A 17,103-nucleotide genomic window follows, 5' to 3' on the forward strand; every position below is an offset into this window, starting at 1 on the left:
AGCACGTGCTGTTTTAAGTTACTTTCTCTCTAATCCAAATCAATCCCTCAAAGACCTTACTCTTTCAAATAGTTATTCTACAACAAATCAAATCTATGCAAATGACTTAGCTCTATAGATACAAGGCACCATAACAAATTTGGATATATCAATGAATATACTCATTATATATTATGAAGACAACAAAGCTAAAATAAATTGGAACAAATCCATAGGTATTTGGATATTTTAATAAATCCAAATATACCAATAGATTAGATATTATAGATTAAACTAGCTATCTTTGGAAACTACAACGAGATATCTTGGATTTTCTATAGGAATCATAACACTTGCAAAAGACATTACCAATAAGATTATACAAGGCTTTAAAACTAGTCTCATCTTTTGGAACTCAAAATATTTATCACTAGCAGAAAGAATTATGATGGCTTATCAAACCATTCTTGCCATTATATGATTCTTTTGTTTATGCTTGGCAATTACAAACTCTACTTTCAAAATAATACATATATTTATTTAAAATTGTATATGAAATGCAAGAAATAATAACACCATGAATGAACTAAAATAAAATCCTACAAGTTCAAAGTTTATCCTAATCTACATTAATTAATTACTTTATATTTTAATTATATATAAATTATACTCTAAGCCCTTCTTAAAAGATTACTTTAAGCTCTCTTGATTACTCTTATTAATTCTTAAAACACTTCATAACAACTCAATGTGTCAAATCAAGTAATTCTAATATGCATATATATTGGAAGAAGTTTATATATTTTCTTGATTTTTCATTATTTTTTATCTAGCAATTTGAGATAATTCTTGAATGAATTTTTATTCACAAATCAGTTTTTCCCTGTGAATGAAAATTTATCCACAAATAAAAATTCACCTACGTCCTGAACTCATCCAACTCATATTCATCTAATCTATTGACTTAAGTTCATCCAATTAAAATTCTATTCTATTGGTAAAATAACTATTTTTTTTTATAAGAATCGCGCATAGGAAGGCTCACATGAAATAATAGTGTTGACAGTTGAAGAGAACCGGAGTGAGTTTTTTTTGCTTCCCAGTCAGAACATAGCAAGAACAATCTCTAGCAACAATTTCTTTAGTGCATTGATCTTGTGGATTGAAGCACTTCCAGCTGCTCTTCAAAGAATCCCTTTATGATAATTCATCCTAACTATTGATGCTCTACTACTGGAACCTCAACAATCTAATCCACCTAGCCTTATAAGAGGTTTGAAGTTTCCTTGCTATGGTGTTTGGGTAGCCTCAGCACCATGACATTAATTCCAACACAAGGTCAATAACACTGATCTTCACGTCTTGGCTTGGAATGCGACCAACTTACACAACCGCAGGTCGCCAACGATCATCTATGAAGATGAACAGTAACCATAATGTTGAAAGGAAGAGAGAGCAAGCAACTGGTAACAAACTCAGAATTTGGAGAAGAGGCCATCAGATGACTTGGCATTGTAGGAATCAATTGGAACCTTGTAGAAGATGATCTCAAGATCATTTGTCCTTCTTAATCTGATTTTAGCACCACGGTTGAACAGCGCAGTCTTCCTTGGTTCCTTAAGGTTCAAGATGTCAAAGAATTCACATTTGTCTTAATGTTCCTAGTCTTCTTGGAATTTGAACTCTGCCTAAGATCTCAATTAGAAAAATACAGAGAAGCCAAGGAACAACATATATCTGGATCGACCGTGAGCTTGTTTAGAGCTCTCCAAGAAAAAAAAAGGAAGAAGTGACAGGGATTCACTTAGTTAGATCAGCGTTGGCTTTTTGAAGCTTCAAGATATTCAGAGGCCATCCATATTTGGACGTCAATGCAGATAATCCGACTATACCGCAACTTGACAAAACAACAAATAAAAAGAAGAACATCCAATCTAGTAGCCCACTGCAGCAAAACACCTAATAAAAAAACACACAATAGTAACCATAACGCGAGAGAGGAAATAATAAACTAAGAGGGAGTTGATGGTTGTGGTGTTGACAAACACACGCGGCACTCAACATGTCCTTCACCAACCACCAAAAGATCACGTCGGCAATAATCGAGCAAGATGAGGGAAGGAAATGACTAAACACGATAACTAAGAACGAAGACAATTTAGAACCACTGCATAACATCTCTAGACCTCCACGGCACCAATACTTGTCTTTTTCCAGCCGCCGCAACTCTTTGGTCCTAGATCTCCGAAGGAAAAAAAATTAAAATGGCAATAAAACTAGACGCAAACCTAATAGATGGTCGAACTCCTCCGCAGCACACCTCCACTGCTTGGATATTTGGGCTTCAATCATAGATGACCACCAAGAGGCATTGTTGCCGCACCACAGCCAAGAACACTCACACAGTCGCAAGGAGGGATACATAAAGCCTGCACACTGCACCGCAGAACCCAGACGGAACACACACAAAAAAAAAAAAAACAAAAAAAAAAAGGTTGAAATTTTGTACCCTTATTGCCAGCTTTGCAATTAGTGCACGTCCCGAGGAAATCAAAGCCCTCTGCTCCAGCCACAACAACCAAAAAACATGAAGACGTTGATAATAGAAGTGATGCCCACATCCAAAAAAAAAAAAAAAAAAAAAAAAGAAAAAAACCACTACTTCTGCTTGCTCAACTTGTAATTGCAACTTCCATCCAAAGATTAAATCATGCAAACATCGCCATTCCCTACATTAGCCGCATTCATACCATCTAGCAATAAGAATATGTTTACCACGCTTCCCCTCCTTAGATCAAGGACAAGAAAAAAATAACAACCTAGAACCACATTGCAATATTGACGCCGTGCTTACAAACCAGAGGTCCAAAAACAACAATGCCCTCAGCCGCAACACCCAAATACAGCTGACAGCAAAAAATAGATCTGCAACCTACACTGCGGGTTTTAATATGGAAGAGAGAACAACCACCATCGCTCCAAAGACAACAATGGTCTCATTGTTAATCGAGCAGCATTGTCCAACCAGTTGGAGCTTACGCAGCAATCCCACAGCTCTCCCAAAGCGAGAGCAGCATTACTGCAGCTTATCGAGTTGCCAAGCAGAACCAGAACCAAAATTTGGACGCCTAAAAGAAACAATACACACACAAGGCAGCAGCACTAGCCGAAGCACACCGAAGATTTTGGAGCTTTAGAACCAAAAAAATGAAACCAAAAACAATAAAAATATACTCTGGCAGCCAGACCTCTGTCAACTATGGCTCTTCAGCAAAATCCAAAATCCGCGATCAGAGCAGAAAGGGAGGAAAATAGGCCGCCTTCTAGTGGCCGGATTCCTGTCAACTATTTTCTTTTCTTTCCATTCTTACTTCTAATTCTTTAATCAACTAATTACTTTCTTCTACAAAATTAATATTAGAATTATTTTAGAAACTTACACAAAAAGCTTGAAGATGAATCTTTTTCTACCCTTATAGCTAATTACCTAAGTATTTAGAAATTCATGCACTCTCTTTAGCCAATACTTGTATTTTTGATATTCTAGATACAAGTTTTTATTCTAAAATTGAAGATGGGTCTTTTTAATGACTCACCCCGTGTGGGCCAAGTTTAGTTGGACAATATTCATACAACCATTGGATGCAAGACATGCTAAAGATATCGATCCTCAAATACAAACATATGCACTCATGACCAAGCTTGTAATTATGAGTCTAAAGCTTGGCTATAAATTGTAGAAGGCTTTTGCAAGATATAATTGAAGCTACACCAAACTTATTAGGACAAGGAGACAGCCTCAACATCTCTATTAAATCTTAGCTAGTTGCATCTTTTGTAAGGATCCTTTCTATTGTAAAGAGCTACATTCTAAGTATAAAACACATCAAAAATTGGTTTAGAATAAATTCTTTTGATACACACCTCTGAGATCCTTAAATAATCCATCTTTAGCAATCAACTTATCCAATAATTATTTAGAATCTTATTCAAGATTGAACTTGACTCTATATATTTAACTTTGGAAAATAGAAGAGTATTTTAGATTAAAGACATGTTTTTTGAACCATTAGATGAATGGTACTTTATAACATTTACTAAAATAGCCATTGACTTAAGCACAATTCCTTCCAAATGAGTTACATTTAAAAGAGCCATATCTTGGAAACCACTTAGTCTTATAGGTATACATATTTATTTCAATAGTTACTCATATAATTAGATAGAATTAAATAAATATAAATTAATTTCATAATATCTTCTAAAGAAGCTTTATAGATACGATTTTGACTTTAGATATATTTTTAGTTAATTGATAGGTTTTAAAATTTGATCAACAAGTTAACTACATACCATATGTGTCAATAGCTTGTAGAACAAGCTTATTATGTGGCATACATATAAATGACTTACCTTGCAAGTTAAGACATGTGTCTAGCAAAGTCAACACATATTGGAGGTCCTATAGAATATTGTCACATAACTTTTAATTAGAGAGTATATATGGAAGCAAGAATGAAGCCTTCTTCATTCTTGTCAATGCTTTTTTAGTCCTTAGTCTTATTTCAAGACTTTCTAATTTTCTTGTCTTTAGTAACAAATATTCTAGTTTAATATTATATCATTTTTGAATAATTATCTAGTCTTTTTAAGTAACATAAGAATGTATGGAGGATTTTTTTCTTTGAGATTCGTATCCTTGATACCTAGAAAGATTCCATTGAATAGTGGTAATTGGATCTTACTTTCTACATCAAATATTTGCATTATATATTGTTTACAAAAATGATTTGATTTTGATTAAATGTGCAAAACATTTGAAGAAAATCTATCAGAAGAACTATAGGTAGTTGACATTAGTTTTTAGCTACTTTTATTCAAAATCCTTCATCATGTTTATATTATTCTTATTATATATTTAAAATATAAAATTATTTAAGATAATTCCAAGGAGTATTCATATTAACACATAATATGGTCCTTCAATGCCATACTTATTAGCTATTTAAAATAAAATCTCAAGGACTAGCAATATTCAAAAGTTGAAATTTAAAGGCATTCAATTTTTACTAATTTACAACCAAATACAACTATCATATTGGTCTAAATAAAACCATAAGAAATATGAAAAGACTTCTAGACTTGGTAAGATAAAGATACTGTAATAAGGTATAGATAAGATATTTATATTATTTGCATATTGGAATAGATAATTGGAACTATGTTTGAAAAGTTATAGAAGTTTCTAAAGTTGGGACTAGGTTAGTAGACTATATAGGATCCACTGTGGAATATTTTAGAAAGAGCTTACGGTGGTTATCTAAGTAGAATCCACTATAGAAGCTTCTAGAAAAAAACTTAGGATGGTTATTTAGGTGGAGCCTACTATGAAACCTTCTAGAAAGAATATAGGAAAATTATCTAAGTGCGGTCCATCATCTAAAAACATTCTAGAAAGTCCTGGGTAATAAAATAAAGTATAAATAGAACTGATGAGGACTTTTTGGGTACCAGATCAAGTATGGCTTTGGATCTTCTTTATTAGTAAAATTTGGTTTTGCATCTTCTTGTTCAGTTCTATTTTATTTTATTTTCATTTGTATATTTTTGTCTTTCGTATCCTATTTTGTTTAGTCATGTTCAGTTTTGTTTTAGTCCATTTTGTCCTACTTTGTGATGAGGTTTTATATTGTTATAGATTAGAAGAGTCTTAGATTCTTGACATAGACTAGTCTTGTTTCAGATACACATTGCAACAACAAAAGCTTATAATTTTCTAAATCTATCATCTATGGCTTTTATAGGAAATAACAACTATACAATGGCTCTATTTAGTAGAGAGGCTACCAATTGTGGAATGGAGATCAAAAGCCTCGGAAACAAGTATGTGTGGTCTTTGCCACACTAATCTAATGAAAACATATGAGCATACTTTTTTCAATTGCTTATGGATCTTCTTCATATGCCAATACTTTTAGGTCTTATAATCTCAATATAGCTTATAGAGCTAGTATACTATGTGGCACAATATAAGATTTGGTACTATGCATAACCAAGAAAGTCTCAATATCTCTAAAATATCTTTGTAGAATTTTAGAGATTGGATCCAAGTAAATGATAATATACTATGGGACATCTTATAAACTACCATCAAATCAATTATATGGATCCAAAATATGAGGAAGAAATATTGAGACATATCTTTTTTTTACATAAGATATTATTCTATGGTTAAAAGACTATCATATACATTGTGATAGAGGTATAAAGGAGTATATTTAAATACAAATACTCTTTGAATAAAATTAATAAGATAATCGTTTTTAAAAAATAAAGTTTTAACAAAACAATAAGTACTTGTTATATTAGGAAGCCATTTCTTTTCTTCTTTCCCATTGGATGTGGCTTTTATTAAAAAAAAATTCTATTGGCTTTGACACAAGATATTCTATAAATAATATAAAGAATATTTTCTAAAATAGACTTATCAAGAAATTTAATAAATAATACATAAAAAATAGATTTTTTTTTTATAATAGATATATTATTTAAAAATATAAAATAAAGGAAGAAATGGTAGCCTCTAATACAAAAGTTTTATGATCTACCACAAGTTGATCTCAATATCTATTTTTTTTATTTGATATAGCAGTCTTTATAAGAAGAGAAGCTCAACTCTATCCAATTAAATAAAGTAAAAATAGAAAAAAGAAATAGAAGAAATATTGATGCACTTATAACAAGAAAAGAAAACTATAATAATTAATTTTTTTTATTTTCTATTAATATCAATGGCTAAATAAGAAAAGGCAATGCCACATTGATGCTATTCCAAATAATTTAAAAGATCTTCTTTACTAGGTTGAATGGATCCAAAACAACTCATCTTTTAAGAGAAGAATTATTGCTTTTGAAATTTACATGGCTCTTAGCCAATATTTCTAAGAAAAAAACTTCTATCTATAGATAACTACTGGAAGAATAGATATAATTTTTAATCTTTGATGTAAATAATATCACAAATATACACAAATACTTCAATAATTATTTGCATAATTTCAAGGAATAGAAGTATATAAATTTAATAATATCTTGTCATAATCTTTTACTTATAAGATGATTTCAATACAATAAGATCTTAAGATTAATTTCAATAAATTTTTAGTGGCTTCAAATATAGAAAGAAATTAAAGATTTTAGATGATTATGTGATATTTGTTCAAAATAAAAAACTCCTCAACTTCAAACTTACAAATTTTTCCAACCATTACATATATGAATTCAACCATGGTTTTTTATTTTATTTTATTTTATTTTTATGGATTTTATCACGGATTTTTCAATCTCAAGTTCTTATGATTCTATACCTATGATATTAGATTATTTTAATAAGATGATACATTTTATATCATATAAAAAATCTATCAAAAGTAAAGAAATATCTATTTTTTTTTAATAATATTTATTATAACCATGGATTGCTAAAGGATTTTATATCAAATAGAAGAACTCAATTTGCATTGAAATTTTGAAAAAAAATCTTTTTATGATATTAAAGATAGACATAAAAATATCTCTAGATTATTATCTTCAAAGGGGTGGAAAAAATAACAAGTAAATCAAGTATTGGAGCAATATCTAAGATGTATCATTAACTACCATCAAGATAATTGTACAATTCTTTTGTCAGTGACAAAGTTTTTTCATGATAATATAATATATATTTTTATTCAATGAATATATTTATTTTTTTAATTATAATTATCATCTATGACTTGATACTTTTGACTTCTCAAAAACTAATAATCATTAAAAAAAAATTGGCTATTTTTTATTAATTTTATATGCAACCATAAAGGTACAATTTAAAAAAGCTCAAGAATGACAAAAAAATAGTGTAAATGCCTAATGCAAAGAACAACCTCAATTTTGTATTGGAAATAAGGTATGGTTACTTTGTTGTAATATCAAGACTATTTGTCCTTGTAATAAATTTGACTATTGTAGACTTAAAATATTTTCTATATATAAATAAATTAGTTGAATTTTTTATTGATTATACCTATCAAAGTCTTTAAAGACCCATTGTGAGTTCCATGTATCTCTTTTTGAACCATAAAAGATAGTAGATACACCAAAAAAAAGACAAATGCCACTTTTGTTTTATAGAAAAAGATAATAATAAAGAATTTGATGGCAAAGAAATCTTAGCTTCAAGGTAGCATTGGAATAGATAAGAATATCTAATACGTTGGTGGAAATATTATATTAATAAATATATATAAAAGCTATTTAGGAATTTTTAAAAGACAACAAAGAGGATCAAAGCTTTTTATCAACAACATCCACAAAAACTAAATTGAAATGCCAAACAATTTCTTGTTATAAAAAAACAAAAATCAATAAAGATTATTTTTCATCTTCTATTTTTAATTATATTTTTTATATTTGCACTAAAAAGATAAAGAATCAACAACCAACATAACTTCATAAATATTGGAGTTGATCCCATGAGTATTCGGGATCGAGGGACGTCCAGCAAATCAACTTCGGCACGTAGTGAGGAGTTGACCTCCTCAGACAACGGCGCTGGGGATGGCCAGCGAAGCATATGGCCTGCAGCACGAGGTCCAACTGAATCGAAAACATAATACAGTGATTTATTGCGTAATCCGGGTCCCCGTGGCTGATTAGGAGGTGGACGGAAACGGTGGACTGGGCTGCTTAACTTAGCATTTACAGGTCAACGATGGCGCTACAAAGATTGAGCGTGAGCGACATGACCAAGCAATTCTCAATTATACAGGTGTATCCCGGTCAACAGCGATGATGCTCGGGGTTCTTTGGCCCTTGGTGCAGTACACTGCAGCTAAATATAATCCGATTCGGCGGTAGTTTTCCATGAAGCACAGTGGCCGTCGAGTAGCTGAAAGCAACTTTTAGTTGCGTTCTCCGCGACGCGAGGTTCTGGAACAGGAATTTCATACCCGATCGTACAGGCTGCAATGGTCGTAGACGCTAAAGAAAGCTTTCCAAAACGGCAACGAATTTAGTCGCTGCACATCTTAGATTAGCTCGGTCTTTCCGGGGACGCTTGATCCCATTGCTGCAGGGCTTTGGGGGAGAATGAGCTTCATCTCTGAATCTTCACTTGTATAATATGCCACGCATTCGGCACAGGTAACTCATTCGGTGTCACAGTTCCTTGGGTGTGTGTGGTGATCCGGGTCTCTCGAAGGTCTGCGTGCCAGCTACCTGCAGCAGAAGAAAGTTGCGGGATATAGGTGTGCAGCGAGGAGGTTTGTGTACGATGGCGCATCACGCGATGAGGGCCACTGTAATAGCCGTCGTGTTGGTCGCCATGTTGGCCGTGACTGGTGTTGATGCTACGCTGAGGTATGGCTTCTACAAGCACTCGTGCCCTAATGTGGAGAGCATCATTTACAAGGCGATGAAGGCGGCATATGAGAAAGACAATACAGTTGCTCCTGGCGTTCTCCGCCTCATCTTTCATGACTGCTTCGTTCGGGTACGCATGCAGCTGAATATTCAAGTTTTTTTAATTTTTAATATTTTGATATTTGTTTCTTTAGGGTCAATATGCCGCATTAGAGTGGAATTGGTTTAAGGCGGTTCTTTTCTTCGCACCGTGAAGCTCATCACACTGGGGTCGCTGATTCAGAGATATACACATTACAATGCCTGACTCCAAATGTGCACTTTTGACGTGAATCTATTTTCGCGAGCGAGATTGAGGCGAGATCCCGATCATAGAGATCGATACATTGCATTGATGGATCTCATAATGGCTGCAGGGCTGTGATGCCTCCGTCCTTCTGGCTGGAAATAACACAGAGAGAGCTGCCCTGAATAACCAAGGCTTGCACGGGTTCGAGGCCATCGATGCTGTTAAGGACGCAGTCGAGAAAGAATGCCCCGGAGTGGTCTCATGCGCAGACATCCTCGCCTTCGCTTCTCGTGACACAGTGATCCTGACTAAAGGAGTGGGCTGGGAAGTCCCCGCAGGACGGATGGACGGCAGAATTTCTCTCTCCACAGAGCCTCTTCAGGAGCTGCCTCCATCAACATTCACTAGCCAGCAGCTAATATCCATATTTGCTGGCAAGGGACTGACCGCAAAACAGATGGTTGATCTCTCCGGTTCTCACACCCTCGGAATCACCCACTGCCTTCATCTGCGCGACAGGATTTTCACCACCATAGACCCAACTATCCCGAAGAACCTACTCAGGCAGCTGCAGCGCAAGTGTCCCAGTAACACCTCCCTCACTCCCTTGCAGATCGACCGCTACACCGGAAATAAGTTCGACACCCAGTACTTCAGAAACATCGTCAGGGGACGCGGCCTCATGACCTCAGACCAGGATCTGTTCAGAGACCCAGCGACGAAACCTTTTGTGGAGGCTAACCTTAAAAGAGCCACATTCGACAAGAACTTCGCTGAGGCGATGGTGGCGATGACTAGCATCGAGGTAAAGATTGGACACGAGGGGGAGATCAGAAAGCACTGCCAGTTCGTGAACTAGGTCCGAACACTGATTTGCGCTTTTAGTCGGAGACTGTCGATGATTAGATGATGGAGATTGTTTACAGGGAGGCTTGCTTGCATTCCCGACGCCCTCTTCGGCCTAGTGTTGCATTCACAGCATTCCTTCGAATACTCTTAGTAGCTTACAGTAGATTGTTTTCTGTTTTGTGATTCCTTTTGGTATAAATGCCCATTTCGGCAGCTCGCTCCTCGTTTCAAGAGGCTTCGTAACAGAAAATCTCCGCTCGCCATGAGCTTGTCTCTCCCTGTTTGATGTTTGCGCGTCGGTAAAGTGTGCCATCAAGGTTGAAGATGCAATCACCGACACCGGCAATGTTTTTCTAATCACACAATCATGGATGGATGTCGGCAAGATCTCAAGAAGATCTGAGATACACACAATCATGGATGAATGATGGAACAGCGTAGATATTGTGATACTTGTATCACTGCATAACTTAACATCTGTCATCAGAAACGCAGTAATTCTCATTCACTCCCTCCACACCATGTTTGTTCGAAACTGTCCTCTCCGTGTCTACATACAAATATCTTTGTCAAACATGATGTTTGGAGATGAATAGGAAATGGTGGATTGTGAGCAATAGCCAAGACTATTCTTGTTTACTTTCAAATTTCCATTCTGTAATGTTTGATCCTGTGGTCTGTCTTGTTTGTCTGTGTGTGATTGTGTCTAAAAGGAAACAAATGTTGTTCATTGCTTGTTGAGACTTCAGGCAGTCTCACATAAAAAGTTCATTTGTTTTCGAATTTGTAGAAATTATGAGTGGCGGTTTTACAATACTAGTTATTTTCTTTGTAATTGCTTCAGCCTTCTCACAATGACAATGACTTGTGTTTTCTACTTACTGATGAAATTTAAATTATGTATTTTTATTTTTATTATATATTCTAAACACAATTTATATAAAATAATTTAGAGCACATTACAACATTTTTTTTTTTATCTTTTTATACCTTCAAAACAAAATGTCAGACTTTGTGTGACTTAATATAATAGATTTCAAAAGTTGGGTCAAACCTACTCCTAGACTTGATTCTTAGGAAAAATACTTTTAGAAAAACATATTCATATAATTCAAAGGCTTTAAACAAGGAAGTAGATCTTGAAGTTTCAAATTTGCTTGTTGTCTAGGAGAAAAGAGCCATAAATGTAATCTGTAGACCTAAAGGTAGAGAGATGGAAGAAGCATGAGTAAAGCCCATAGGCTTAAAAATGGAAGGGAGTATTAAAAAGGAGTGAGAATTATCTAAATACTAGTAACTCACTTATATTACTAGTGATGTTAGAAGAAAAGAATTCTTTGATCTTCTAGATGATGGAAAATAGAACTAATGTGCAAACTGTTACTAGAGCATGTTGATTTATTGGAAAGAATATTCACATGTTAGATGGATGGTTTCTAAGTATAGTGGTTTTTTTATTTGAAAATAGATAATAAATTAAGCATAAAACCTTGTGGTTCCAAATTCTAGCCTATAAAAAAATATTTAATTATTTTTTTTATATTTTTGGATTAAATCTAGAAGCTTATGTTCTAAAGTGTATTTTAAAAACTTATAGTGTATTTTTCTTTCACTTCAACTAACTTTTAATGCAATGAATAATTTTAATATAATAATATATTATTATTATTTTTTTATGATATATGATAATTATTTAATATAATATGATTAAAAAATTATAATAAATACTTTTAATTTTTTTAATTATAGATTTTAATAAATCATCATCATTTTAAAAAAATGATATAAAAATCTTATTATTATGTGCTTGTAAGGATGTGTGGAAAAAGAAGGTATCTATGAATAATATTAATAGAGTATGTAACTCATATTAGATATAATGTAGAATAGGCGGTTGACACTACTTTGCCAGTTGATAAGTCATAGCTATCATTTGTTGGTGGTTATACCATTTAAGCTTCATAGACTATCAAGCCATTATGCGACTTAATAAGACAAGTGTCAACATGTTAATTGGACATTGTTGACTAAACTAGTTGTTTGTGTATTCACACTAGTAAGTCTATGTGGTTTGATATTAGACTAGTAATATATGAATTCAAATCAAAAGCTCATTTTGGTAAGTGGTTTTAGACTTCTTCTCTTAACATATTTTTATTTTTATTTTAAGAATATTCTTTTTTAATTTTATTATATAATATTAGAACTCGATGCTTTTGAATTAATCTTTTTGGACTAAGTATATGTATGAGGTTGTTTTGTAGAACATGGTCTTTCAATCATCTTTGAAGTTTTTTTTTTTTTTTTTTTTTTTTCAATAGCTCTTATTAGAAGCAATGTAAAAAAGCGAGAAGAACAAAAAGAAGGGATTGGAGCTTCAAGAAAATTTGTCCATAGTCCATAGCTTCTGCAAGCACAATCTATAGTTTATATAAATCTATAGTGTAGTCAAGGATATGCAATCGAGAACAGACTATGGAGAATGTGCATTTTTGATCAACTATCGAGAATGCGCAGTCCAAATTGCCTTGCCGAGAACAAACTATTGAAAATGGGCAATCAAATTGACCAATGAAGAATTTTGAGATGCAAATCAAGACTTCAAACACCAAATTCAAAGGAATTTAGGAAATCTAAAGAGTCTAGCAAGTCCAAAGACTCCAAAAAGATTTATACATTAAGTTTTTTGATTTAAATTGGACATATATTTGTCAAAATTTATATATTTTAGTCAATTTTAGAAATTTAAAATTAAATTTTTTTAGAAGTGCTAGTGGTAGTATAATACAATGGTAGCACCATAATATTTTAGAATTTTTTTTAAAATTTCTATAAATAATCAAATAAAAGACTATAAAAGGTATTTTAACTCATTTTGATTCTATTTTTTTCTTTTTTTTCTTTTTTTTAGTCCTATTATTTCTTCTATCTTTTGCATATTTTTTGTATTATAGCAATAATATATTGCATGATAGAAAAATTTATCAAAGACAATTGGTACTTTTAGAAAGAGATGATTAGATTTATTCTAATTGATAAGGAATTGTAGAACGTTATATGTAAAAAATACAAGAAATCTATTGGATCACCCGTAGATCTAGTTGAGTTAGAAAAATAAAAAGATATAGATAAGCAAGCATTATTTATAATTTTTTTTCTTTAGTTTAGAGTTCTTGACAACAAGCAAAGCTATAAGTGTAGAGCCTGCATAGAAGAGTCTAAAAAAAACATATGAGGTTAAAAATACCTCAAGCCTATTATTCTTGAATTATAGGTTTTAAACTGCACAAATGAATGAAGGTAATAACATCATCAAGCATATAGACAAATTATAAGAAATAATTGAATAACTTTTTTTTATTGGAAAAAAATCTTGGATACATATTTTGTCATGGCATTATTAAAGAGTCTTCTAAAGTCATACCGTACCCTAATAGTATTGTTAGAAACATGACCTTTTTCTAAGTTGACATTAACTATGGTCACAACTTAGTTATTAGAACAAGAGTCTCATCACAAGAATGTAGGATCGACTTTTGAGGTGGCATTGGCTAAGAAAAGAAAATCCAAGCTACATTCTCATATTCATATTCATGTAGGATCTTCACATGATTATAAAAAGAACGCCAAATATAAATATTGTAATAAAAAAGGTCACTATGAGAGAGAGTATCAAACCAAGAAGAAAGACATGAAGTTAAGAAAGTTAAAAAGGGATTTTCAAAAAAAGCAAGCTAATACAAGACATAAAAAAGATCAAAAGGAAGATGAATCTATCTTTGTAATTGCATTATTTGTAACTATAAGTAACAAAGAATGGTACATCAATTTTGATGCTTCTCAATACATAATAAGAAATTGAAGTTAATTATCAAGTTACAAAAACCTACTAAAAAGGTCTAAAGTCTATTTGGGAGATGATACTAGATTTTCTATCAAAAAAAAAGATAAGATCTCTTTTTAATTTTCAAAAAATATTTAAAAAGATGTACATAATATCTTAAATATTGAAGGATTGGCCAAGAATTTGCTTTCTATTAACAAAATAATAAATTAAGATTATAAAGTCAATTTCAAGACTAATACATGTCTCATGAAATGAGATTATATAACCATTAAAGATATTAGGTATAATAGCTTGTACAAGTTAAAAAGATCTTTGGATGAAGATAAAAAGACTTTCCTTGTTACAAAGATAAAACACACTTTGAACAAGGCTGATATCTAGCACCAACAATATAGTCATCTTAGCATTTCAAGCTTAAAGAAACTACAAGTAGGTGATATAATCATTCATTTGGACATAAGTAAGAACACAAAATTAGAGTTTTGCAAAAGGCGTATTTATGAAAAACAACATCATGATACTTTTCTATTAAAAAGTGGTACTTGTGCAATAAAATTCTTGGAATTGATACATTCTAATATAAATGGTTTTAAGAGGATATCATCTTAGAGAGGGATAAAATACTTTGTCACTTTTATTGATGATCTTTGAAGAAAGACTTTTGTATACTTCATGAAACAAAATTTTGAAGTCTTGGATAAGTTTAGGATTTTCAAGGCTCTAGTTGAAAAACAAATAGGCTTAAATATTCAAAAATTATGCAATGGCAATGGGAGGGGGGAAAGAGGGGAGGTATACATCTAAGGCCTTCAAATATTTTTGTAAGCAACATAGCATTGAAAGATAATTTTTGATGCCTTATATGCCTCAATAAAATAGAGTTGTAGAACACAAAAATTGAATATTGTTTAAGAGTTCAAAGTGCATGTTATAGCATAAGCAACTTTCAAATGCATGGCAGACAAAAGCCATCAATATTGTAACATATGTCCTTAATTGAGCTTCTACTATAGATGTAGAAAGAAAAATACCTAAAGAAGTTTGGCCAAATATAAAACCTTCAATATAATATCTTTATATCTTTGGATGTGATGCCTATGTACATGTTTCAAATAAAAAACATACAAAGCTTGATGCCAAGAGCAAAAAATACATATTTTTGATCTATGTTGAGGATATTAAGTACTATTGTAAGTGCTATATTGAAGATATTAAGAGTTGTGATATTAAGTTTGTTGAATGTAAAGACTCTAAAAAAAATGGAAGGAAGTTTAGAAGTTTTTATTAATAAACCTCAAGAAATAAGAATTAAAATTGAGTCTAAGGAGACATCATCAAATTCAAAAAGTGATAGTGATGATACAATGGGAGATTTAGATACTAGCAAAGATCATCAATAACCAATTCTTAAATCTTCATCTTTAATTCAAGATATTCAAATACAAGCTCAAATACTTGAACAACAATATGAAGTTTTAATTCCACTTTTAATTCTACTTCCACCTCTAATTTTATCAATGATGATGTATACAAGAGTCTAATTTTTTGTACATCAATAAGTAATTGATGAATCAACATTGGCTTAGATTTCTTCCAAATCATTCATATCTTTAGCATATATGGTACATATTTTTTACACAAGTACTAAAGAATCAGCTACTATTACTAAAGCTATAGGAAGGAATGATACTTAAAAGTAGAAGAAAGAAATGGATTCAAAGTACTAGAGTCTCATTGACAATAAGATTTGGATTTTGACACCATTACTAGCAAATAAAAAATCAATTGATTGCAAATAGATTTTCAAGATCAAATATAATACAGATGGATTAGTAGAGCACTATAAGGCAAGAATCATTGCAAAAGTTTATGCACAAAAAGAAGATATTGATTACAATAAGATTTTTTCTCTAATGACAAAAATAACTTCAATTTGTATACTTCTGTACTAGCTATAATTGAAGATTAAGAAGATCATCAAATGGATATCAAGATAGCATTTTTGAATAGAGATCTTAAAGAGAAGATATATACAAACCAACTAAAAGGCTATATATAAAAAGATGAAGAATGATTGATTTATAAATTTTCTAAAACTCTCTATGGGCTCAAATAATTTTCTAAGACATAGTACAAGAAGATAGATGATTATTTTGTCTCACAAAATTTAAAAAGAAGCTATGCCAATCTTACTATTTATGTATTATGGACAATTGGTGGATTCTTCATCATTAATGTATTCTATGTGAATGACTTAATTTTTATATCTAATAACAAGGAACTTCTCTTAAAAACAAAAAAAAAAAAATTAATTGAGAGGTTTGAGATAAAGGATTTAAAAGAAATCTATTATATTTTAGATATACAAATTATGAAGAATCAAAAGATTTGTAAAATATACCTCAATTAGTAAAAATATATAGAAAACATCTTTGAAAGATTTGGCATAAAAGATTGTAAATCTTTGACTATACCTTTGGATTTTAACAATAAATTGACAAGAGACATGAATCTACAGATTTGTGAAAAAGTTGAAGCAATGAAGAAGATTCCATACCAAAATGCAATTTGCAGTTTAGTATATGCAATGATAGGTACTTAGGCCAATATTCCTTACCTAAAGGGAGTTGTTAGCCAATATATGGCAAATCCTAGCCCACAACATTGGATAGTAGTAAAATACATTTTGTGATATTTTTAAGGCACATTAGATCACATGCTATAATATGGTCAAAGCTCT

At 31.8% G+C, this 17,103-nt stretch overlaps 1 protein-coding gene and 1 long non-coding RNA gene across 2 annotated transcripts; one reads left to right on the forward strand and one right to left on the reverse strand.

The window, feature by feature from the left end:
* Nucleotides 1–1,783: 1,783 nt before the first annotated feature.
* LOC112285663 (uncharacterized) lies at nucleotides 1,784–3,663 on the reverse strand. Its single transcript, XR_002970769.3, has 2 exons — nucleotides 2,916–3,663; nucleotides 1,784–2,539 (listed from the first exon to the last, which is right to left on the reverse strand). It is a non-coding gene; the product is annotated as an uncharacterized LOC112285663 (long non-coding RNA).
* A 5,446-nt stretch (nucleotides 3,664–9,109) lies between these two features.
* Nucleotides 9,110–10,766, forward strand: LOC112285503 (peroxidase 71). The gene is made up of 2 exons (XM_024526398.2): nucleotides 9,110–9,508; nucleotides 9,795–10,766. The coding sequence occupies exons 1-2, from the start codon at nucleotides 9,290–9,292 to the stop codon at nucleotides 10,524–10,526; spliced, it is 951 nt and encodes a 316-aa protein (XP_024382166.1). The 5' UTR covers nucleotides 9,110–9,289; the 3' UTR covers nucleotides 10,527–10,766.
* Nucleotides 10,767–17,103: the final 6,337 nt, after the last annotated feature.

This window comes from Physcomitrium patens, chromosome 8 (assembly GCF_059467195.1).
Source record: "Physcomitrium patens ecotype Gransden chromosome 8, ASM5946719v1, whole genome shotgun sequence".
In the NCBI taxonomy this organism is placed as follows: Eukaryota; Viridiplantae; Streptophyta; class Bryopsida; order Funariales; family Funariaceae; genus Physcomitrium; species Physcomitrium patens.